The sequence below is a fragment of the Harpia harpyja genome, chromosome 2 (genome assembly GCF_026419915.1).
Source record: "Harpia harpyja isolate bHarHar1 chromosome 2, bHarHar1 primary haplotype, whole genome shotgun sequence".
In the NCBI taxonomy this organism is placed as follows: Eukaryota; Metazoa; Chordata; class Aves; order Accipitriformes; family Accipitridae; genus Harpia; species Harpia harpyja.
The window spans coordinates 41,779,798-41,805,092 of record NC_068941.1 but is presented as its reverse complement, the minus strand read 5'-3'; the positions used below and the strand labels follow the sequence as shown (position 1 = coordinate 41,805,092).

At 38.3% G+C, this 25,295-nt stretch overlaps 1 protein-coding gene across 3 annotated transcripts; it reads left to right on the top strand.

Annotated features, from left to right (window-relative positions):
- The first annotated feature begins 1,203 nt into the window (after positions 1-1,203).
- On the top strand, positions 1,204-25,295 carry MAP9 (microtubule associated protein 9). Of its 3 annotated transcripts, XM_052777850.1 has the most exons (13): positions 1,204-1,279; positions 2,264-2,360; positions 4,091-4,519; positions 6,661-6,890; positions 7,266-7,377; positions 9,770-10,020; positions 10,878-10,936; positions 11,480-11,642; positions 12,784-12,873; positions 13,593-13,754; positions 14,214-14,359; positions 15,113-15,245; positions 21,255-25,295. In XM_052777850.1, the coding sequence occupies exons 1-13, from the start codon at positions 1,226-1,228 to the stop codon at positions 21,375-21,377; spliced, it is 2,049 nt and encodes a 682-aa protein (XP_052633810.1). In that variant the 5' UTR covers positions 1,204-1,225; the 3' UTR covers positions 21,378-25,295. The 3 variants fall into 3 exon arrangements, with proteins under 3 accessions (XP_052633810.1, XP_052633818.1, XP_052633825.1); XM_052777858.1 differs by lacking the exons at positions 6,661-6,890; positions 7,266-7,377; XM_052777865.1 differs by lacking the exons at positions 14,214-14,359; positions 21,255-25,295 and having other exon boundaries at positions 15,113-15,246.

Genomic DNA, 25,295 nt, shown 5'->3' with positions numbered 1-25,295 from the left:
AGGGGATTTCTTCTCCTATTGTGGGCGCTTGGTCAGGTTAATTGCATAGGTTATATACAGGTTCTATATACATATTCATCAGATTTCCAAGAAAAGTTTTACATATTCATTAGTTTTCTGGGAACTCATTATCATATGTAAATGTCCTTCACGCAGGCATACTCAAGGTCTCTGGTGGTCTTCAGGAGTCCTCTGGTGGCCTTCAGTAGTCTTCCTCCCTTGTCCGCTAGTTGACACTCCTGGGATGATTCTGCAAAGTGTGATCTTCTGCATGTTTTGATACATCTTATCCTAAAGAGTGCTTGTTAGTGCTTCTATTATCTTTGCTTACAGTTTCACTTAATCCATATGGATACTTCTAAGCTAAGTTATTGGAGAGGGCTAAAGCCCTAATGTTCTTCAGAAACTGCAAGGCCATCCAAAAGCAATTTCTCCTACATTTTGCAATGTACAGAACTTTTATCTACCACCTGTTAGCAAATAATTGCGTAAAGAAATAGCAAGGCCATTGTATTCAGAAAAAACATCTTTGCATCAACTTCTACGCCACTATCGCTCCTTCACCTCTAAAATTTCATTTAAATTAATGCACAAGTGCTATGAGCTTTTTCTCCAGAAAACACTGAAATGAGTTTGTTCCTTATGGAAAGCGTTGTCTACCTCAGCACTTGAATCCCAAGCGGGAAGTTTTGGACAAAGCCTGACTGCAAGAGTGGGGTCGACGAACCTGCGTCAGTCCCACCTTCTGCCCCGAGGGGCATACGTGTATATTTACACCTTGTCGGAACAGGTACGTGGGCTATGTGTAGGATATGGGCACAAATAATAAATCCTGTGGACTTCAGCCGGCTTCTGCTGAAGCAGGGGCGAAGCCTGACTTTGCCCCAGGTCAGACAGTTGCTCAGCGGTGACAGAAGGCCTCGGTTTTGACGCACAGCCCCGCCTGCCCTCCGCTGCGCCCTAACCCTAGCGGAGGGCCTCCTGGTTCGGGGTGAGAGGCGGGAGCTCAGCGCTGCGAAACTCGAGGCCAGAGCGCCGCGACCTACCGCCACCGCCCGCCCTTTATTCGCGCTCTTCTGCGCGGCGGCGTTGCCAGGCGACGGGCAGCGCCGCGGCGGGCGGGGCGGCGGCGGGGCCGGGGCTCTCCGGGCTCTCGGAGCTGTCGGACGGCGGGCGGGCCGGCCGGCCGGCCGGCGCTGCCAGGCGGGAGCGAGAGGGCGCCGCCATGTCGGGGGAAGGCGCCGGCAGGCGGGCGGTGGGGCGGCGCAGCGCGTTGCAGGTGAGCGGGGGCGGCAGGGCGGCAGGCCGCGGGCGGGGAGCGCTGCCTGTGGGGCCGGGAGGCGGCGTCGGTGGCGTTTGTCCGCGACTGCGGTCGTTTGCTGTTAAAGCCAACACACGCACACAGCCCAAAGCCGATTTGCTATCAAAATGAAAAGTGGGAAGCAGGTTTCCTTCTGTGTGGACACTAGAAGCTGTTCCCCGTGCATAACCTGGGAAGCAGTCGCTCCAAGACGGGGACAGCCTGACCTCCCTGTTCCTGGTAGTCCTGCAGAAATGTCTCTGGCTGAAGGACCAGCAGTGGCCGACAGCAGGTGCCTCGGGAAGAGCGTAAGACCCGTGTCAGACAACCTGCTCTCAAGCCTTCCGTGGTTTGTGGCTCGGGGTCTTCCAGTCTGGAGAGAACCGCTGCGTTTTGCCGTGTATTTTTAATCTATAAGTAAGGCCAGTTGCTTTCAGAACCCGTGTAAACATGGTGTGTCCGTGATGTCCTGTGGCAGAGAGTCCAAAATACCAGCGCTGCCTTATGTGAACTTCTCCCATTGTTTTGGACCTGCCACCTGCTTCAGGTTCTTGTACTGCAACAGGCAGTGGAGGGGTAGTCCCTGCTCGCCTTCTCGATCATGCGTGACCGTACAGACCTTTTTGTTGTAGTCTTGCCGATCAAAACATACAAAAGGGGGAAAAAGTGTCACATGCTGATACGACATTGCCAAAAATGGAAAAGGGATCTGCAAGATGTTTCTTGTGAAGCAGAAATATAAATTAATATATGGAGGGGGGTTTTTTAACACAGAAAAATTGGGGGAATGATGACAGAGTGGAAACACTGTATTTTACTTATCCTACACAATAATTTTCAGTTAAATGGGTTAATCTCTGTTGCTCAGTTTTACTTATGTATGTGTGGGAGAGGGGAATGGGTGCTGAACTTGAAGAAGTGAATCTTCCCTTCTGTGTGAAGTTATTTGTGAAACCATTTCAGGATAAGCTACAAGAAGCAATTTCTGCTCATGCAGCAAGAGAGCAAACAGCTGATTACTCAGACGATTTTGACAGTGATGAAGATGACATGTTAAATGGTAAGACAGAATTAAATATTTGTCCTCGTGTACTTCCCTTTTTTAATTCATTACTAGATCACAGAGAATCTTTGTGAGTCGATGTGATTTAATGTTCCAAGACTTCATATTTTAACAACTTCTAAATCACTTAGTCCTCCTCCTCTAAGTTAGGAGCGGAATTCCCAGTGAAATCAGTGGTGATGCCAACCTGCTAGACCAGACGCAGTCTGTGCTGGTTCCTACAGTTGTGGTGCCCAGTTTTACTCCTTAGCCATTGTCCTGGGTTCAGCTGGGATAGAGTTAATTTTTACAGGAACCTGGGAGGTGGGGGGGGGCATAGCCAAGGCAGCCGACCTGAACTAGCCAAGGAGCTATTCCATACCATGTGACATCATGCTCAGTATATAAATGGGGAGCGGGCCGGGGGGAGGGCTCGGGACTTTCGGTGGGGGAAGTGGCGGAGCGTCGGGTTCCGGGTGGTGAGCAGTTGCACTGTGCATCACTCTTTTTGTATATTCTTTCATTAGTACCGTTGTTGTTGTTGTAACCTTTTTTTTTTTTGTGTTGTCCCAGTAAACTGCCCTTATCTCAACCCTCGAGGTTCCAGGTTTTTTTTCTTTTCTCTCCTCCATCTCCTCCCTATCCCACCGGAGGGGGCGGGAGGAGTGAGCGAGCGGCTGCGTGGTCCTTTGTTACCGGCTGGGCTGAAACCACGACAGCCATATTGTTTACACCTGGATGAGACAGTAGCGCACAGTACTGTGAACGAAAGTGGACATGGGCAGAGAGAAAGCCATGTTGTTGTCTTACTGTTTTCCCAGTCTGGACAATCAGCGAATAAGGGCTGCAGGACGAACTGCAGAGCATGCTTGCCTGGCAGTGTACACAAACCAGGAACTGGTTTGATCTGGCTGCTTTTCTTGGGCCAAGATGCATTTGATATTTGGTAACGTTTATATTCAGTGTACCGAGATTGGCCGAATGGCTCTTCTTCCTCCCGATATGGTGCTGCTACATGTTAAGGGAAATATGAATCTTAAATATCATAATATATTTTTAAAAGGACTTCTTCTGTGTCCTGTTTTTCATTCACATCTGAAACATTTTTTAAAAGTTCGTGGGATGCTTTGATTTCCCTTTGCTGACGAGATTTAGAAAAAAGCTGCTCCTGCATTAAATATGTTACTCAACTATCATGACATTCTTTTGTTGTCTTCCTCGAGCATTTGAACTCTGAAATAAAGTCAATTAGAAATAACAGGCTACAGGAAGATAAAAATATTTTTGTTGAACACATGAACCTTAGCATCGGAGCAGATATCTCCTTTGAGAATCTTCTAGTAGATTTCCGATGGGACAGAAGTGAAAAGAATGGAAGGGGAGGATGGATTCTGGTAACCAAACATGCCTAGCTTTGTTGTTGTTGACTTGCTTCCAGTTCTTATGGCATTGGAGACACAGGTTTTTAGAAGGGATTTAAATTGCATGACAGATAAGATTTAACAAGTGAATATTTGAAGTATTTTCTTCGGATTGGGTCCATGGAAACAGATGACAGGAAAGGAAGTAGAATAAGGATCTAGTTTGGTGGCTTTGCAGAGATCAGAGGTACAGAAAGAGAAATGTTCAGAGACTTAAGCCAGGAGAGTCTTATATGAAAAATACTTTTAAATTATAGAAGATGTTGTTTCTGTGTCCCATTTTTTTCCACTTGTCTCAAATGGAAGTTGATAATGTGCTGTTTTCAGGTATTGGGGAAGAACTTAATGAAAGTAATTCAGGTGCTGAAAGCACTAAGAAAGCAGTTGCTGTTGAGAGTCCTCTCTCAGATGATGATGCTTCACAAAAAGCAGCAGATTTGAAAAATGAAGCTGCTGATGACTTGGCTTTATCCTTTCATGAAAAGAAGCTTCAGCAAGTAATGCTTTTAGAAAGTGAAAACATACAGGATGACAGAAAAGATGGTGAAGAAGAATGTTTGGAAAGTCAAAATGAGGGTGATGACAGAAAAAATAATGAAGAGTGTCCAGCTGCTGAAGAAGTACCATGTGATAATAGTGAAAGTGACCATTGTAATGACTTGCCTATTCATGAACTACAGAAAAAAAGAAAGCAAGAGGAAAACAAACCAATACCAAAGCCACGGGTGCACAAAACAAGAAATACTTCAGCATCAGGTGAAAAGAAGGCATTTGAATGTTGTTTCTGCTGCTTGCTTAGCCATATTACAATATTTTAAAGTGTTGTAATTTGGGTTATTTTCTGTGTTAAGTATCAGCTGCTTTGGCTTGCAGGGAACTTATTCAATATTCTTCTAAAAGTACATTTCAATAACCTCCAGCTGCCAGGGGGTAAACGGAACCAGCATGGGCCAAGTAGCAGGAGGTTCCTATTTGCTTTTTCCTTTCAGGAGGTGAGAAACAGCTGTTTGGGTACTTAAAGTCCAGCTCTCCATAAATGCATGTCCATGGAAGGTGTGGGAGGGCTGCAGAGTTGCCTCCTCTGCCTGCACATAGCACAGAAAGCCATATTCACACAGTGTCCATGGCATCCATGCACCCTTTAATGGAAAGCTCCTTAAACAGACATCCCTTCTCTATGACCAGTGAAGCTGGACCACAGTGTTCACAAATACAATGTTGAAGTCCTGATGCTGAGACATCATGATGCTGTATTATTAACAATGTCAGAAAATGAGCTGTAACCAAAACATTTATGAATGGTAGACATCATCACAAAGTTAAAACTTCAGATGATCTTTTACTTGGGAGATACTGAGCCACTTGGGATGTATAGTCAAACACGTAAAAACCCCCGAACTTTAATGTTTCATTATAACAATAGCTATATCATTTTTAATACGCAAAGCAGAACTTGAAATTCTGCTAATTGACTATATGTGCTTTTACAAATTTAAATGTCAAAAGACTTGATATTTTTTATCTACTTCCTAATATAAGAAGAATTTGCCCTGTTTGATGTTGAGAGACATTTATGGCTGGTCATTACCTGTGATGGAAGATTACAACTTTGAAATTGTAAAGCATGATTAGTGATATCAGCTCCTTTTTTTCTTTCCACGTGATGGCACCAAAGTGCTAGATGCTTGAATGTGGAGCTGGGCACTGCAGATGCCTCTCTTTCATGGCCAGTATGCCTGTGTAGTTTTACACTGGGAGAAAGAAGTTGTACTCTTTTTCTTCATGTGAATCTAAGTAGTACAGTGATACTAGCATATTGTCTTCAGTAGTCAACCATTGTAAATTTTCTTATATTGGATAAATTGATCTCTGTCCAACAGAGGAGGTGACTATCCAGAGATTAATCAGCTTTTTCGGCTCCTTTGACTTTTCTTGTGATTTACTGCATGGAAAAACTGTTGATGCACTTGTAGGAATATTGTTGTGATCTCTTAGCTCTCTGAACTTCACACTAATTACATAAGTAGACTTTACGCAGCTGAGTGTGCTGGATGGGCATGGTGATTCTCCCATTTCCTGCAGTAGATTTGTGTGAACTAGGACTTAATAGGAAATGCTTCTGTAGCAGTGTGCAGAATTAGATAAGCATTTCTATATGGATAAGCATACGTAAAGAAAAATGCAGGTAGAAAGCTGTTGTATGGCTTGATCTTGTTAGTGGCAGGGCAGAGGGAAGAAAAAATGAAGAAGTTAGGATTACTAAACAGGAGGAGGGTGAGGAGCCAGAGGATAGAAATTTGTAAGAAACAGTTGCACAGTGGTTCTGCTGCTCAGTGACTGCCTTAGGGGGGAACAGAGACATCACTGAATAAGCTAGAAATATACCCTCCTCTTCGACTGCATTTCTCATGATGTCTCCTCCTACCCAGGGTTGTTCTGTTCTGCACCATGCAGAGAGGAGCAGTCTTCCCTTTGTAACTTTGCTAATAGATAACTGAACAGCAGAATAGCAAAAATGTTTTCTTACAACAGTGCTGTATTAGATACATGCTCTCTTCTATATTTTTGAAAACTCTGTCTGTCTCTCTGACTGCAGATAAGCCCTTGAGTGTAGTTTCAATATATACAGAGATAATGATAAATGAAGAAAATAAGTTTGTAGGTTGTCTATGTAGAGATTATATTAGAAGCTTTAAAACTTTGGTTAAACTTTCTGAAAAAGTGGCTGTAACTCTTTATATAGCTGTATATGGCCTAGTGGTGTTAAGAAAGCTGTGCTATTATTTAAATAGCTCATTTAACTGAAAATAGTTAGTTGGATCTATCTTGGCAAAATAGTGTTCCAGACTAAAATGTCTTTAACTAGACATAACTGAAACTATAATTTTTATTTTCAGCTGAGAATATCAGCATTCCTTCATTAAATAGCTGCTACAAACCATCACCTCAACCAAGAATTATGTTGAGAAAAAGTGGTCCTGTGGAAGATAATGAGCTTAATAGGTCAGAAGGAAAAATAACTTCTAGAAATGGATTTTCTTCGTTTTCGGCACCATCATCCCTAATTACTCTGAATGCCCGAGCCACACCCAAGAAAAAACTCCTTGCCAAAAGCCCTAATTCTGAAGTAAGAGAGTATATGTGTTGTTTTTTTACCATCTACATTGGAAGCTTTAGAAACTAACTTTTATTTAGCTGACAAAATTTTGGGGGAGAAAAATAGGACCAAAATAGGAGTGGGAAAAAAAGTCTTTGCCAGTAGCGTTCTTATCTGAGGGCCAGATAAGAGAACATTATTCTTTTTCTTTCTAACTAGAAACAGGATTTTGTGACGGTTTGCAGCCTTATGTGCTGATTGGTTTCATTTCTCCAAATGTAAACCAAGAATTAGACTTCTCCTAGAGAGTTCTGAACATTCTATCAAAGTATTATAAAGTCAAGTTAAATTATACTGTTTTGTTATAAATTGCTCACTTGTTTATTTGTCACTTTCTGATCTAAGGGTCCATGGCTAGGAAGTACTTCACCACCATTTTCCATTAATTTTACTACCCACAATGAAAGATCTGGAGACTCCAATTTACTGATGTGTGGAAAAGCACCACCTGTAAAAGGTAGAACTTAGATATGTACAACCAGATAAGTGTTACCATTTATACCTTAGTAATATCTAATGTTCCAAAACAAGTCTTCTTAAAATCAGTGGCGTTCTTAATTTCCTTTCTACTCTCCTTCCGTATCTTTCTCATGCCCTTGTGTCTCCTTCTGTTCTGGTTTTGAGAATGGCCCAGCCTCATTCGTGCAGTTATGTCCAAGTACAGTATCATCCCAAGTATTGAGAAATTTGGCCCTAGAGGCATCCCAGGAATGGAGAGGAACAGATTAAAGTTTGAGAATTTAGGTTTTATACTTTGACTTGTGTATGCATCATCATCTAAGCATCTTTGAGACTTACAACAAGTAATTTTGATTTCATTTCCTGTTTTGCAGTCAACATGACTAGGGTAAACCTTTCACTTCTTCCTGCACCTTTTCCACAAAGTTTAATACAAGCTGAGTAGCGCTTTTCTACTTTTTTGGATTTGTGAATCCCTAACAGTTCACAGGGGATGTGCAGACCCTTTGAGAAGTATCAAATCTGTGGGCTTCTCAGCAGTATCCATTGAACTTACCTTTCTTAGTCCCCTTTTTCAGACTGGTTACAAAATATCCATGGACCCCAGGTTAAAAAACACTGGAATAGGCTGTTAGACACCTTTTTAAATTTGCTAAGGGAATCATGCTGGGGGGTAACTTGCTGTGCGCAGGACTGTAACAGATAGGTAACATAGACTGTCAGATGCAGCAAGAAGAATGCTGTCTGTATGGCCTATGTAATGTCTATATGCTGCAGCCTAATGAGATAAAAGATAGGACTTGGCTTGAAGAATTTAGTGCAGAAAGGTGAACAAAAGTTGAAAACTCAGGCAATGTACTAAATAGTAAATAACAAGTAAGCTTAGATCTGTGTTTAATTTCAGTTCTTTTATATATTTTGCTGATTCCTCGGATTAGAAAATTTGTTTGGTATAGCTTGATGTTTTTAAGCATCATTAATGAAACAATGTCTAAGGAGAGTTTGTATGGGGAAAAGGATATGGGCATCAGTGTACTGGAATGGGTAGATTCTCCAAGTGCAGGGACAGCATAAGAGGAAGAGGATGGCAAAGGTGGTGTTGTCAGTACAAAGGAAAACTTAGAAACAGCAATGTCTTCAACAAAAGTGGAGGAAAAGGGATTGGAAAAGATTGTTTAAATATGATGCTGAAGTGTGCAGGTGTAAGAATTCCAAGCAGACTGATCAAACTTGTGTAGCTTGAATTGTCAGGAAGGAAACTACAATAATAATACTTAGAGGTTTTATTCCCAGCTAACCATGGGAAGGTTAGTATTTTGTATCCCCTTTGCAAACAGAGCCAAAATGACTTGCAAGTGAAGTTCTGTGAAGTTCATGCTACAAAGCGCTCATAGTAAATCTGCTGTCGCCAGTGTTCTGTACACTAAATGCTGCAGCTTAATTAGGATTGTACGGTTTCAGATGCCTACAGTTTATATACACTTGTACTATCTAGTAAGTGTAAAGTAAAATATGAAAGTTTACATATCAACAGAGGGTAGAAAATGGTTCATATACATTCAGAATTCTCCTTGTCACCTCGAACTTACCTCCATCATTGTAAATCTAGGTTAAATTTCTTAGATTGTCAGCATTGATATTCCTTTCTTCAGGTAACTTGGAGTTAATCTCTCATCCACAATTTATATTTCTTTTAAGAATTCCATCAGAAAATTGTGGAAGACTGTAATTTGGAATTTATCATGGCCTTTTTTGGTTTATGTCTGAATTGTTTTACAAATTTAGAACTTTGCGTTAATGACAGTTCAGATCTGATAAAAATGGTTTTCAAGTTTTATTAATAAAGTGTTACATAAATGACTATTTCACCACTTAGGCATACTTTTAAATTGAGGTGACATTTTGTTTAAATCCCCACTGCAGAATCTTTCCATTATTTTGTTGTGTCCCCCACACCCCTGAAAAACGCCACGCAATGAAAGTGGTTTTTTTAACCCAAATTGTTGTACAGACTTCATTAGTAGTTTGCTAGATGTCAGAAGAGCTCTTGCTGTCATTGCAATGGCTCTTGCTTTTGGTTTCTGCACTAGAACCATGTTGGGTGGTAAGGCAGATGAGAAGTTTTGCCTTTGTCGTGCTCTCACATTCTATAACATTTGTTAAAACTTCAGTTGACTACTCCAGTCTTACATTTAAATACAATGCAAGTGAATACTCTTATTAGTCCATATAGTTTTTAGAAGGAGGTATACGGAAAGTACATCATATTATCTCAGATTTAGTAATATGTTTCATAAATAGATGGTTTTCGTACAGAAATAACAATACTCAGAAACAATGGAATTCTTGTTAATGTGTCCTCTCAATCTTTTTCCTCCCGTTAAATCAAGATCAGAAGAAGATCAGCACCAGTGACTTGAAACTGGAGGACAATAGTGGAAAATCCTCTTCTGTGATAGAAGTAATGATGACCACAGTATGTGAAAAAACAAAGAAATTAGAGAAGTCAATAGATGACAGTTCAGGTGAAACGGTGAAAATAGTGGAAGGGCAAATACTAACTGATACAATACCGGAGGTATCAGCGAATGATCAATCTGAGCATGGGGAGGCAAAGAACACTTCAAAGGACTCTGTCAAGGTATTATTCATATGCGTTTTTACCATTGTTTAGAACAGCGTCCTAGAAGCATAGCGAAAAGTTTTGTAAAGTTACTGTTGGTACCTTAAATGTGTAGAACTCTGTTTATAAAGCTGACAATTTATCTCTGGGTTCTAGAGCTGAGGTTCTTACAAATTCTGTATAGTTTTATGGAAGATGTAGGGAATGCCTTTTACACAAATCATTTAAACCAGAAAAAGGTATTGAAATGTGTGTTTTTCCAATCTTAAGGAAATACCCTTATCCAAGTGAAAGCGTCAGCTCTCTATTGTGAGGTTAGCTGAATTGGAATAAGCAGTGTATGTTGGCTGAGGATGGAATCCATGGTGTGACTTGAATAATGGATAAGATGCAAAGCACTTTATGCTTTATCATAAGAAAGAAAATATGTAGAGATATATATAATTGTTAAAGCTAAATATTAAAAATAGCTAAAATACTGTTGATAAAATAACAGGGAAACCCACTACCCAGCTTGGTTCTTTTTATTCCTTTGTATTTCTAAACTATAGACTATGTTTTTACATAATACAAAGAAACATTTCTAGGTGCCATTCCAAAAAGATACAGGCATTCTGAAAGTTTGTTGGTTTGGTTTGGGTTTTGGTGGTTTTGGTTTTTTTACTTTCTTACCCTGTACTGTACCCTTTCTATATTAGAGTGGCTTTCTTGTGTATTTTTCTAACATCATAGAATATCTCGACTTGGAAGGGACCCATAAGGATCATCAAGTCCAACTCCCAACATTCTTGTTAGCTTGTAAAAATCTGTTTCATCCTAATCTAGTTCTGTTGATTGAGGACTCTATAATTTTACTTTTCCTCTGTGTTTCTTAGAAACTAGGTGAAACAAAGGAGAGAGTTCTACAAAACCCGAAAGCTTCTTTGTCTGTCAGGTAAGAGAAAGATGCTATGTATCACAGTTCACAGAGTGTGAGATGCATGTAAGTGCCCTGACAATGCTGCTTCACTCTCATTTTCTGTCAGCACTGTCTTCACTGTCAACAACCTCCAACTATCTGTGGAAAACAGTTTAGTAGATGTGGCATGTTATTATAACCCTTCCTCAGGGTTATATCAGATCAGACTCCAAGTCTTTTGCCAGTGTCTGTGATGAGTGTGTGCTACAGGATCCACCAATGAATCCAGTCCATGATGTCTTTACAGGTTTTAAGCTGTTTTGTAGGTGAAAGTGTAAGGAATTTGTAAACTTTCTTGGGCTGGATATGTTGAGTAGCAGCTTGTTTTGGCAATAATAGAGCCCTCAGAAGAAAACGGGCTTCTTCCTTCTTTCCTTTTCCCCTATCCCCAGCCAAGTGCATGTACAAACAGAATCACAGTAACTTGTGGTATACACTGAAATAAAAGGAACACTACTTGGTATCAGCTACAATAAATTGAAAGATCGTTAATATGTTTGTGTTTTGGTATTTTTATAGGTCTCTGTCTTCTGCACACTTAAAGAAAAAGACAAAGGCTACATCAGCTACACCTGTTTCATCTCAATATCTGGGAACATTAAAGGTGTTGGAGGATAAACATGTGCAGAAGAACAGTACAGAATTTCATAAAGCAGATAGTTTACGAGCAGCTGTTTTCCAGGTAGATCTTAAAAACAAACAAATAAAAACTGAATAAAACAACCAACAAACAAAACTATGCATATAAAGGTCCTGTTGTAGGAGTCAACACCCCTTATTTTCTTGAAATCAATATTTCTGAGTGTATTCCTTGCATATGATTATAGGTGTAATAATCCTTTTATTCTGTTGGCTATGCCTTTTCATCAAATTATGAACTAAAAAACTAGATGAGAGGGACCGTGGTTCATAATTTATTGTGTCAGACTATTTTCAGACAAATATACTATTTTCCTTTATTTCTACTTCTTCCTTAACATTAGTAAGTGTGTAGTTTAAAGTTTCTTTTCCTGATATGTTCTATTCAGTTGGCATTCAGGAAAAGTGAAAACTAGTATTCTCTCCAGAAGGATAATCTATGTGAATTCTGTGTAGAATTTCATAATGATTAGTTTGTGGGTTCCAACAGATTTTTGCTACTAATCTGTGTGAGAAAAATCTTCATTAGCAGATGCTGTTCATATTGGTATGTGTTTTAATACTTGTTATGGTTCTAGAACAAAATTTAGAACCTCAAATCCATATTTATATTCTTTCTATAATTTTTAAAGGTAAAATAGGCTTCATTTAGGACACTTGTATCTCTAAGCAGCATACCAAATACATAATTAAACCTTGAAAATTTAAGCCTGATTCTGCAAATGTCTTGTAACACTTTATGGATGCCTGAAGTCTCACTTTTCCCAGTTGGATTTTATTCTCTAATTATAGATATTTGCAAGAGAGACAATAAATGTAAATTATATTCCTATATACTAAGTGATAAGAATCTTTATTCCATTCTTTTGGGGTTTTTTTTGATGCTTACATTTTTTGGTGGGTTTTTTGAAGATTTTTTTTTTTTTAAAGATCCTTCAGCTTTTTCATATTTTGTAGCTATGATTTTAGAACCTTACACTTTTTTGGTCACAGTCTTTGTGTGATCACAGCTTAGTCTTCCACATAGGGTCATTATTTAGGTAGCACATGGAAGAATTAGGAGTAATTTTGGTGGTCATTATATTGGTGTTGCTCTAATAATATTTGGTTGTTTTAACAGAACTTCTTTAGTTATATCTTAAAAAGACTTTAAAAGTATAAAAGTCTTCTAATGATTCTTCCAGAATTGGTTGGAAAAGAAAAGGGTCTTTCTACTGGAATTAAAGAGAACTGAAAAGGAGAAAGCTGAAAATCTAAGGAATGATACTGAAAAGGTTTGTTTACATTCTTGTTTAAAAGAAGTTTGCAAACTATAATTCTTTGAAGTATGCTTACCTGTGCTTTCTGCCTAATTTCATCACTCTGCTGTTCTAAGGCATCTGGTTTTCTCTAAATAGCACGAGGTGAGTTGAAACAGTAAATGGCGTCCCACTTGTTATGATTGCTGTAAAGGCTGTGTGGCTGATGCTTCCTTACACATTTACATAAAGTATGTTAAAAGTGTGCTCCTTAGATTAATTTTCAGGTTTGTTTACAAAGACCTTGGGATGCTCAACCCTTCAGGTCTTAAGTTTTAATTTGTCATCTGTCAGAAGATGAGTTTGCTCCCTATCTCAAGAGATGCTTATCTACAGAGGACTGTATTTTGAATAGTACCATACACAATTCTTATATTTGGCTTTTACGTATTTAGTACATTTCGCTTCTAAGCATTTAACATGTATTTCATATTCTTCCACACATATTTTGCAGGTGTAGTTTGTCTCATTCGACTAAGTTAAATTAAAAATGAGCATAGAAGAAAAACACTTTATATAGTTCAAATTTAATTTTGAGTATTACTTGGACAACTTGGAATGTTGTCTGCAAATCAATTTCCATTTGTCTATTGCTCCATCTAATCCTACATTTGGCAATGAGTTTAAAACTTACTATTTCAATTATAGTTTTATACTTAAGTGTATTTAAATGTAGACTGTTATTTTCAATCTAGAAAGAAGCTGTTAAAAGAGAGGAAGCAATTGCATCTTTTGAAGCCTGGAAAAAAAAGAAAGGAAGAGAAGCAAAGAAGTTAAGTGAAAAAAAGAAGCTTGAGGAACTTAAGAAAAAGAAAGCAGCAGAACAGAATGAGGAGAAAACAGAAGCAGCACAGAAGGTGATGTGAAATATGTACCTAAATGTGTATTGGATATGGTTCAGGAGGTTGTTGAGAATAATTTTGATTAATCCAGCAAGAGGTGGAAATGAACTAGATTCTAAAATCTAAACATGCTTAATTTTTGAAGAAAGCTTGTATAAGATTCTGATCTGTTCTGTTGGAAGTATGTAATGTTTATATTTGTACACAAACAGGCATTTTTCTGTATTTGGATTCTATGAACTGAATGTAAAGTAAACTCCATGCAAATACATTGGCAATGAACTATTATTTACTGGGAAAAATAATTTATTCTTTTTAGGTATAGTGATACCCACTTCTGAGCAATGCTACAAACACATATTCGAAAATTGGGACATGTAGAAATTACAAAAAATAGTAGTACAGAATAAGCAAATGGAGTATTGACAAAAAGGTGAGGGGTAAGATTTTAAATGAATCTGTGGTTTTCTTTAGGCATTTGAAAAATGGAAAGAAAGTAAAGTGCAATATTTAAGAGAGCAAAGGAGAAAGGAGAAACAGTCTGAAAGAATCAGGAAGAAGAAGGAGGAAGAACTGGTTGCAGAGAAGAAGAGAGACAGCATGTCAGCAGTTGAAAAATGGTACTACTCCACTGGGTTTTGGAATATCATAGTTTCCCAAATCTTTGCTTATAAATGCAATAGGTCTTCTGTGAGTGCTTGATATGCTTTTAATTGGGAGACAATGGCATGCTTGGGATCAGGCTCTTCGGTCCCATTGGAGAGCAAGTATAACAATGAGAACAAACTGTACAAGCTTTTTTCGGTTTGGTAACTTAAATGCTTTCCTCCCCAAAAGGCTACTACTGTCTTAAGCCCAGGCGGAGATACTGCAACTGAGAGGTACAATTCATGGGGTAGTATAATGTCTTATGTGGTTAGTCTCATGCTTCATTACTAAGCCATAGGAGGGAAAGTAAATCTTTATCTTAAAGTTTTGTGGAATACAATGTATGAATGTAGATGTATTCGGGAGCAAATGAGATGTGTCTGCTGGAGAAATTCTTTTGTTAGTTTTACAAGCCAAGAGTTTTCACAGACCGTGTGCAACTTATTATTACCCACAGAAGTTTTGAATCTTAATTTTTTATATGATACCAAATACAGGAGAAAGTAATACAGAAAAGGTGATGCCATAATAGATAGAATAGCAGGTTCATTTATACCTTGGTGATATAATATATAAAGATGGACTTTGAAGATTTTAAATGTATCTTCTTGGTCTTTTATTAAATGCATAAAATATCTCTTTTGACTTAATTTAGTTAATCAGTCACAGATGCAGCATTTAGTCTGTTACATGATGATCTCCTGTTCTTCACTGTCACTATATAGGAATGAAAAAAAGGAAGAATTTATAAAACAGAAGAAAGTAGAAAAAATCCTAGAGAGAAGAAAGCAAGAAATACAACAGGCAAAGAAGGAAGAAAAAAATATAAAGGCTATGGAGGAATATGAAAGATGGCTGGTATTTTTTTTTTTTTTTGCACTTTGTCAAAACCAAAAAGATTAGTGTAGTAGTGAGTGTGAACACTTTTGTATTGTAATATTCGTGGGTTTTGATGCTGTTATGAGAGAGGCCAGATGATGGCGGCATTACATAGCTAGTCCCCCAAAATTCTTGAGCAAAATGACGGTAGAATATGGTGGGCTTGATATTTAGCATATGTGGAAAATATATTCTCCCTACCTACGTGTCATAGAGTTTTGTATTTCATAGTTAGTCTTAATTTTTTGACATTCCATGTCAGGAGCAACCATCTCTGAAGGGCCAACTCACCACAGCACAAAACCTGCAAAGCCAAGCAGTGTCACCAGCTGCAACAGTGAGTGCATACACATTCAAGGAAGCTTTTAAAGTGGAGACTTGTATACCTTAAAATTGGCAAAAGTGCTTGTAACGAGGTTTGAGATTATTTCCATTTACTAGAAAGGTTGGAACTCTGATGCTCCCAATTATATTTTTCCTACAACAGCGTTCTTTAGTCACAGTTGTTAAGCAGTAAACTAATCTAGTACTCAAGTCCTAACAATAAGGCAGGTTTTTTTCCTTGCTACAGAAAGACAAACTAGAAGAGAGATACTCTTAGCATTGTTTTCTTAAAGTTGTGTGACTTGCTAGTTAAAGGAAAACCTGTGGTTTTTATCCTCACTCTGTGACACAGTCATTCGTCATACTGACTTTCAAGGTTTTCTTAGTTTGAGAGTGTTTATTCTGTTGTCTCTCTTTCTTTTGATTTTTGGCATGCATCCTATGCATATGGTCTCTGCTGCCATTTATAAGAATGGGATCTTGCAACTCAGCTGGCTTAAGGTACTTACAGGGGTTCATTTGTACTATCATTAGCTTAAAAAAAATCTTTTCCAGAGTCTCGAGTGGGCTTTCTGGCTTTTTTTGGAGGCGGGATAGATGAGAACTGAGGCAGGCACATGTACAGGTGTGGGACAGATTTTGAAAGGACAATCGTCCTTTACTTGGCTAACTCAGAAGTATGCAGTTACATAAAACAGCAAGAGCCTGCACGGTTTCCCTTCTCTCGATTTTTCAAACCTTTTTAGTCTTAGGTTTAAGTCTTTTAAGATCTTCTTTGACCTGGTCCCATTTTGGAATACCTCTGATTTCTGTAATCATTGGCAAGAAGCGTTTCCTCTGGTCCCCTTAGTCAAGTGATTTCCAGCTCAGTTTTGTCAAATGATTAATGTCCAATCTTAGATTATTTCTTGCTTAGTCAATATTCCTGGTTCCCAAGGAAGGAAGTACTATGCTTTGAGTAGTAGCTAACACTGTCCAGGTATGCTCCCCTTACGGAGACTATCCTCAATTAGCGTACCTGTACCAAAACATGAATATTACCTCTCATTGTACATTTGGCTGCCTTGCTGTCTTGGACTCTGTACAAATGTAAAAAAATTGCCCCTTTTTTGGGGAATGAAATATGCTGCCTAGCACAGGCTCCCCTGTTCAAATTGTGTATAAATTCCTGAGGTCATCGCTTCACTTCAGTGGGATTATTAATATAAATTTTAGTAGTTGGAGGAATGACCAGATCTAAATGGATATACATGTGTCTACATGAGAGGAGCAGTTTGAAAAATAAGCAGGTGTTGGAGCATGTGATAGGTACCGGACTGGTTGGCAGAGGTACCTCTAAAATTATCTCCTTTTCCATGTCTATGTGCGAATGCTGACTGATGTGTCTCATGCCCAGTCTTCACATTTTTACTTTCGTAACTTGTGCTGGTTTTTGCAGCTAACACACAGTTATTTGAGAAAGCGTATTGGGCAATGGCTCTGTCATCGTGTTTGGCCAAAATATTATCTCGCTTTGTATAGTAGTAGAGAAAATACACACCTTCATTGAACTGCAGGAGAGAAATGCCTTTAAAGTTGTCAGTGTATGATCAAGGGAACTAAGATGGTATCTGCCTACAGGTAGATAAAGAGGCATCAAATCTGAGAGGGCAGAATTGTGGAAGCCTTTTAAGTATATTATTTCAAATAAGATGATTTTTGTTTGAAGGGAAATAAAATAGGAGGAATGTAGTGGAAAGTATTCTAATATGTTTTCATTAACATTCAACAGAAATAAATGTGTAAATTCGTTCTCAGCTTTCCTGAACCAGGTGTTGACCATAACGCATGGCTAAAATGGACATAAAAATCTGCTTGTAGTTCTTCTAAAATATAAGAAACATTCTGCTTTTATGTTAATGGAAATTCTGTTACTTATACTTCTAGAGGTTATTGTGTGAGTGTTTGATAACATAAGTGCATAGAGAAGATTACTTTTTAAGCCTGAAAATAAATGCCCTGAAAAAGGCTATTAACACTTGTAAAATACTAACATAAAAAGGATAATCTTGTGTTGCTGAGGAAATTTAAGCTTCTGATTTTTTTTGTTTCTTTCATAGTATGTGCCTCTTGCTACTCACCAAGTACTCTTTGAGCCAATCTAAATGTTTTGCTTGATAAATGATCATTTTGTACTTAATATATAATACCAGTGTCTGACTCTTGTCATTGGCATGCACCTATTCTGAGGAGTAGAGTGTGGAGAAGAATCATGTAGAAAGTTTTTAATGACAGATCAGTTTAGTTTCCATTATTTTTGAGATAGTAATCTTGATACCTATTTTCTGTAGAGAAAAGTGAGTATCCTAGATCTGTTATGTTCTCCATTTTATGTGGTAAACATTAACCTAGTATGAGTTGATGAGAAGTAAGGCTGCTCTCAAATAATGCTTGAAGATCAACATAGCAAGGTTAAATGCCCTAGAAGAAGTTTGAAATTTTACCTGGAGGTTGAGCATGCTCAACACCTATTTTTGGCATTCTAAAGCTGTTTAAAAACATCAGGAAATTATGTACTGGATGAGTCTCATGGATTTGTTGCTTTTCTGGGTTAGAAACAGCTGACATGGGTTATTCATTTCATGTGGTTTAATAAGATCTATCTGAAAATACTTTCTATATTGGAATTTTAATCTCCTGGCATTGCAATATGTTAGAAATAAGGCTGTTATTGTTACTCCTCTTAAATGTTGTAAGGCTTCTGTACTATCTAAAATTCAATTATTATGTGGCAGTCATACTGCTAAAGAATGTGATCTTCCCAGAATTTTTTAAGTGAAAAATGTATTCATCTTACTAGGCTACTGAGTTGGAAATTTCCACAGAAAAATCAAGCCATACAATCGAGTTGGTCTAGTGTATGACAAGCTATAGTTATTGATTTCATCTTTCACTATTTCTGTTACTCTTCTCCTGTTAGTGCAAATAACATCTTGTTTATTATTTTAGGGAAGATTTATATCAGTTACATCTTGTGAGAATGTGAACTGTGGTTAGGACTAGAAAAGAAAAAGCTTTGTGTGTGTTGAATGCAGGGAAGAAGCCAGTAAGTCTTCATGTCAGATTTAATCTTTAAAAGCAAGACTCTTTCCTTGGCACTGGGATTCATTCATGAAAATTGGATCTTCAAACCCAAACATTCAAAACTGAGACATGATTAAAAAATCCAAAGCAACTTTCATTCCCTTCCTGGGTGGGTGTATGCTTTATCTTTGGGTTGGGTTTTTCATACATAAGTCTGTTGTGCAACATGTATTCAGTAAAGAATGCTTTATAAACATAAAATATGCATATTTCTTTGTAACACGTGACTTCTCAAATAATTGCCAATACTGCTACAGTAAGTCGTATTTTTAATGAGTTTTTAGTTACCTGTCCTGGTGTGTCTTTGAATGTCAAATACAGATTCAGATTCTAAGATTTGTAGAATATGATTAAATTTTTGTAAGAATAAATTGGCTGGATATGTGCAAATACTCCAAAAGAGGAACATGAATCATGTATGTGTTCCATTGCAGAGCACGTTCTTCCCAAGCTCATCTGTACTGCTTGCACATATCTTGTCGTCTTTTTTGAAAAATATCACTGATAATGCAGACCCTTTTCCCCTTAGGGTAATAACCAGTTCCCTTTAAGAATTCCTGAAAAAAAGGTCTTGAACTTGTTCTAAAGATGCAAAGCCACTAGTGGTGTTCATCCGAGGAAGATCTCTGTGGAAGGAGAAAGAAGGCAAAAGTGTATGATGACAGAGAAGAGTCAGAATCTTACAGTGCTACAAGCCCAGTTTGTCTCAATTACTCCATATAATCCAGAAAGATACAGTTTGTATGAAGAGATAATATTTTTTTATTTAGACTAACTGTGATGAACTTTTGTATCGCTTGTTTTAGTAAAGGGTATTACTCTCCATGCAAACTTTGCCTTGCTTTTTATCAGCTTTACTAGTAACAACATGAAATAATTGTGTTTATTTAGCCAGACCAGGCATTTCTAACAGAATTGGATCTTCAGATTTATGTTAACAAAGACCTAAAAGGCCTAGATTGAAATCATATTGATAGGGTTGATGTTTCAGTGCATGTTAGCTTTTTAAAATTTTTTTACATATCACATGTATAGCTAGCAGTTTGACTGCTGCATACATGTAAAACGAGAAAAATTCCACTCAAGCTCCTGTTTTTTACCATAACACTTCTACCCCCATTTACCAGTCTACTCCCTTAGCCACAGTTACTTCCCTATTTCTCTTTTCAATGATGAATAACAGGCAAACACTGCTAGGGTCTTGGGAATTTGCAGGATATACAGTGTCCTCAGAGGGATAGGATCATGTGTTATCTGAGAGTGCCAGTTACCTTACAGCTGTCTTCAAGGAGCAGTACTTCCACTACAATGCAGTTCATACATGTGAAAATATGAAATTTTTATGTTTCTTCAAAATACTGGCTGACAGGCTGCAGAAGAGGAAAGGACCAAGGTTGGATTTGGCACAACTGATGATGGTTTTAAGCCTGCATATCCACATTGCATCTTTACTACCAATGATGTGTATGCCAGCTGTTGGTCCTAGGAATGAATGCACTGTTCACATGCCAGAAAGGCAGCTGCTCAAGGACCTTTTATCCACCTGTCAAGTGGGGCACTGTAGGTTATGCTCTGGTCCATAATGTCAACCTTGGTTCCATCAAGAGAGAAACTACTTTAAGTCAGTAAGTGGTGTGCTCAAGCATGCACCACAAACTTGCAAGTACGATACAAGGAAAATTTGCACCTATAAAGAACTCTCCAGTGTACTAAATTGCTAATGCAGATGCACCCTTAGATGCTGGTCCTCACAATGGTGAAATGGCAGTCATCTTTGCAAAGAAGAATGCTTATCTTATATAGAATGGAACAATATAAAAATTTGGAAATAATTATAAATAATTGCAAATTTTTTTTGAATGACAGCTATCTTGAAAATCATTAGTTAATCAGGCACAAAAAGAATATTGCAAGTGTCTTGCTTATCCTTCATCATCCTAATTGCCCATTGCTGTTTGAAACAATAGAAAATATCATCAGAACCTTGCAGTGTTTATAATATGTTAGATAGATATTTGTTTATAATTAAATTGTTTAATTCCCAGTTTGTTCTAGTACATGGCAAGTGTGATTTAATAAGTACAGAAAGTTACAAAGATGCATCAGTGCTCTCATGTAATGAGAACAACATATTTAGCACTGTGATTTAGGTATCCTCTTAAAGAAAAGAAGTAATTAAGATGAGGCTAATGATATACAAGACAAATACAGTACCTAATCCACTAGGCCTTCTGTTGGGCCTTTTGTTTAGATAGTGCACAAAACCAGCCCATCCTTGAGACAGTCACCTTAATTGTAAATGACACCAGATGTGCAGCCTCTTGTGTTGCATTGTGCAATGTGTGTGACTGAATCCCTAGAAGGGATGCGCTAAGCTCCAAAAGGCAAATCTCCATTGCATGTTAACTTTTCATTTTACTCAAGAAAGGTGTAACAATAATTGTAACTTTTCTGTTGGTGGAGTTGTTTTTTTGGTGATTTTTGTTTGTTTGTTTGTTGTTTTTTGTTTTGGGTTTTTTTGACACATCTTTTCATTCTCAGGAAAAGAAAGAGAGGATGGAGCAGCTCGAGAAGAAGCAAAAGAAGTTGAAGGCTGTCCATGGGGATGTAGTGCCTTCTCCCTGGAGTCCACCTGGCAAAGTCACATATTCAAGGAATTACTGAGCAGTCTATTGCCTTCTATGAGAAGACATGATCCACAGAGTTATGACAATGGCTAGTCATTATTTCAATAACAGCTGATTTTCACTGTATCCATTATAGATGTTGTATCCTTTCTTTTTGGTTTGTCATCTCTGCAGTTTAAATAGATCAGTTGTCCCTTTCCATTGCTTTAAAAAATGTATTAATTTTTGTAATTCCACATTTAACTTAGTTTTGCTAAATCCTGTGTTACTTTGTTCCTTTTTGGTGAAAGTGTATATTCAGGATACATAAGGCCGGACTCTGGCATTTTTTTCACCCAATAAGTAGCAGAAGGGTTATTTTTAATTTACTAGGCTACACTGCTGGGGAATTAAGTCTGGAAGAAATGCTTTGTGAAGTGGGGAGGATGATGGGCAAGATGTTGGCTCTTTTGTGGTGATAGAAGACAAACGGCTAAGCAGTATGGTAAGGGGACGTCATTTTCATACATGAAGAGACAAGCTACAGAGAACATAATATAATTCTTGGAGTATGTTACATTATGAAATACAGAAGTAGCTTTTAAATTAAAACTGCATTAAGCAGAAACAGGATTTCATGTGGCCAAAACCAGCCAGCCATGTGATGGTACAAAAGAATTAAACTGGAATCCATATAACGTAAAATGATCCAGGACTAAGTAAGACTGTAGCTGTTAATCCATTTCAGGTCTTCATATACATTCCATAGATTGCCTGCTTCCTACAGGAAACAGTGGTTTTAGAGGCATGTTTTGCAGTTCACACAAAATCTTACACAAAAACTGCAAGGGCAGAACAGTGGCACTCCTATGAGGCAACCTTAGACACTGAAAATTACCTTTTTGGAACTTAATTTAAAGGCTTCTGTGGTTGTTTGGACATGATCAAGTACATCCTTCCCCAGTATGTTTTCATCATTGCTAATGAGCTAGTGGCTGTAGTAAATTATTAAAATTTCTTCTGTTTTTTCATGGCTATTTGCCTCACTATTTTGGAAACAAATGCAAGACTACATGTCTTTAGAGATCTTCAAATCTCTTGTTTGCCTACTGTCTTAAGTCAAGCTGTTAGTTATGTTTGTATTTTCTTATTTGAATTTTAATAATCACTCCAGATAAGATTTGCTCCTCAAGTGTGTATTCTTAAAAAAACCTACAAAAAACAACATCACCAACCAAGAAGTAAAAAAACCTAGTCTTTAAATTATAGATGTATTTTCTCAAATGGGAATCTTGCTCCTGTATAGACTGACAGCCTCCTTGGGAAGTCGAAGGAGCATTTGAGAAGTACACTTGCCTTTTTCACTCGAGTCTTATGCTGTTCATAAATCACTGAGATACTTATGAATTCTGCATTTTATGTAACACTAGGGCATCTCCTCAGAAAAGAAGAACCACAAGACCAGCAACCAGATGAATTTCTTTAGTTTCCTGATGTTTCTTGCTTGGTTTTTTATGCTTTAGTGAGAGCCACTGAGGATTTAGAGGTGTTTGGTTTGGCCATAACTGTTTCTACTACCAGAATGCTGTACAGGTGAAATTTATTGCTGGTATATATGTAAAAGTAAGATCAGAACAGTATCTATTCTCTCTCGTTGTTGAATATGGTCCTGTTCATTATTGTCAGTGTGAACTCTCGTTCTGTGAATTCCTAATGCAGACCTTTTGCACAGTTTATGACAGGCAGAAGCAGGTGCTAGAAAGCAAAAAGGTAAGATACATTTGTTACAACAGTAGGTAGTGGTATAGTTACCATCATTAACCTAATTTCTATTGATAAACAAGTGTAGAGGAAGGCTTGTAAAATGTACAATATTTCTATTGCATAGAATCTATTGACAGTGTCAAGAAGTATTTGCTAATCTTGAGAATAATGGTGAGGTTTCACTAGTAGTTGTGCTGGATTTGTGTACAGCCAAATCATCTGACAGGTCGGTTTTGATCCATTGTGAGGAATGGCTGCAGATTTGATACAGCTTCTAGATTAAGTATTTTTATTGCAGGATCACGTTTGAGTATATTGCCTGGTATTTTACATTGCATGTCTCAGCTTCCAGCTGCCTTTCATGCACCTTGTTCATGGTAGCCCTGCTGTGTATTGGGATTTTTTGAGCAGGTCTCTGCTGGTCCTGCCTCTCGCTTTAAGTTCTATTTCTTCCTCAAAAGACAATTGTACTGGACCTGGCTTTTATTCTTTTATTTGTTTCTAGCCACCTGTCATTGGGCTGCTTACCCAGAAATGTTGTGGCTGGAACAGTTTTTGTTCCACTGAAGACTTTGTAGAGAAGCTAGGGACCTTTAGAACACCCATCCTTTGATTACGTACAGTCTGTGGGTTATGCGCACTTGATGTCTTCCAGTGGACCTTAATGACAATAGTGACCTTTTCGCCCCTTCTGTGAGATTCAGATTTGTGCCAAGTGTCATCACTCGAATGCTGAACTTCTGGGTAGGGCAGCATTCATATGGGTTCATGCTAAGCATATCTTTTTTCATTTGGGGGGAGGAAGACGTTGGTTGAGAAGGGGAGAGGGCGGGAGAGAGGCTGGAGCTTTCAGAAGCACCCCGAGGCCTGCGGTCTGTTCTTGGAGGGCTCCTGGAGTCTGGCTGCGTTCCTAGGCCACTTGTGTTTTTTCTTGTAGGCTCTCTTCATAGTACCCACACTGAGTGAGCTTCCTGCACTGCAGTGTTGCAGTGCATTGCATTACCACAGAAGTTCCCAGTTAGGGAATCCTGCGCATTAGGTTTTTTTGCAGAGATCCAGCAAATCTAGATTTTTATCTGGCTTAAGCTAGGCTGTAGCACAGATATTGCAGACAAGTGAACATGGGGCTTTCATAAACTCTGGGACTAGCTCTGGCTGTTACCTTATGACCGATCAGGCATTTTTTCCAGCAGTAGTGGTATCACAATGACAGTATTGGCATCCAAGGAGAAAGAATCCACTGCTGACAGAAACTTTCAAGAAGCTGAGGAGATGCCCAGCCAGAGCAGCTTTAGTGGGCAACCTAAGAGGTAGGGTACAATTACAGATACCAGCAGGAGAGGTAGCAGAATGACAGCACAGGCAGAATGCAACAGAACTGCCAACTCAAAATTGACCCACCCAAATTTTATGGAAAAAAATTTGAATGAATTCAGGCATTTAGGCTAGAGCAGTGAGGTGCATCATTGGTCCTCTAGGCTTCTAGCACTTTGAGCCTTGAATTCAAGTTTAGTGTGTTAAACTATAGCTATAATATCATGGGAAGATGAAATGTGTAGCAGACAACAGAGTTTGCTGTACAGCTGTCATGATCAGATCAGGAGAGTCTGAGGCAAAGCATGCAGCCTGTGAGAAACAAATCGCCTGGATCTTTATTTTTGCAGTGTTCAGCTAAAGCAAGTAAGGCAGGTCCCTATGCTGACAGGTCTGTAGTTGAGGGATGCAAATGAAAAGTATGGTAGAGGTAGTGGCAGAGCTAAAAAAGCATTTGTCATGTGCCTGTGCCTGAACTGAATACTGCAACCTTACTGGCTTTAAGCCTTTAGATGATTGGATGGAAAATTTTTGACAGAAGATAGAAGTGGGAAGATGTTGGTGACATCTTTCAGAGGAGTGATATACCTGGCACTCACATAAATTCACAACTTTTCAATTAGAAGAAGATGCTGAAGATCTGTAGACATGGAAAAACAGTTGATAAAACTGTGTTTAACTTTCTTATAAAAATTTTGGAAGCTTTGTCTAATTTTACATTGTAAAAACTTGGACATGTTACAGCATGATGCAAATGTAGAAAAAATAGAGCTGAGAAATATGAACATATGTACATTAATTTATAAAAATGTACATGTATCTGTATAAATCCTGTTAATATGTTTATTGATGACAGAGGGAAACTATATTGTATTTAATAAAGTATATTTTAGCATAA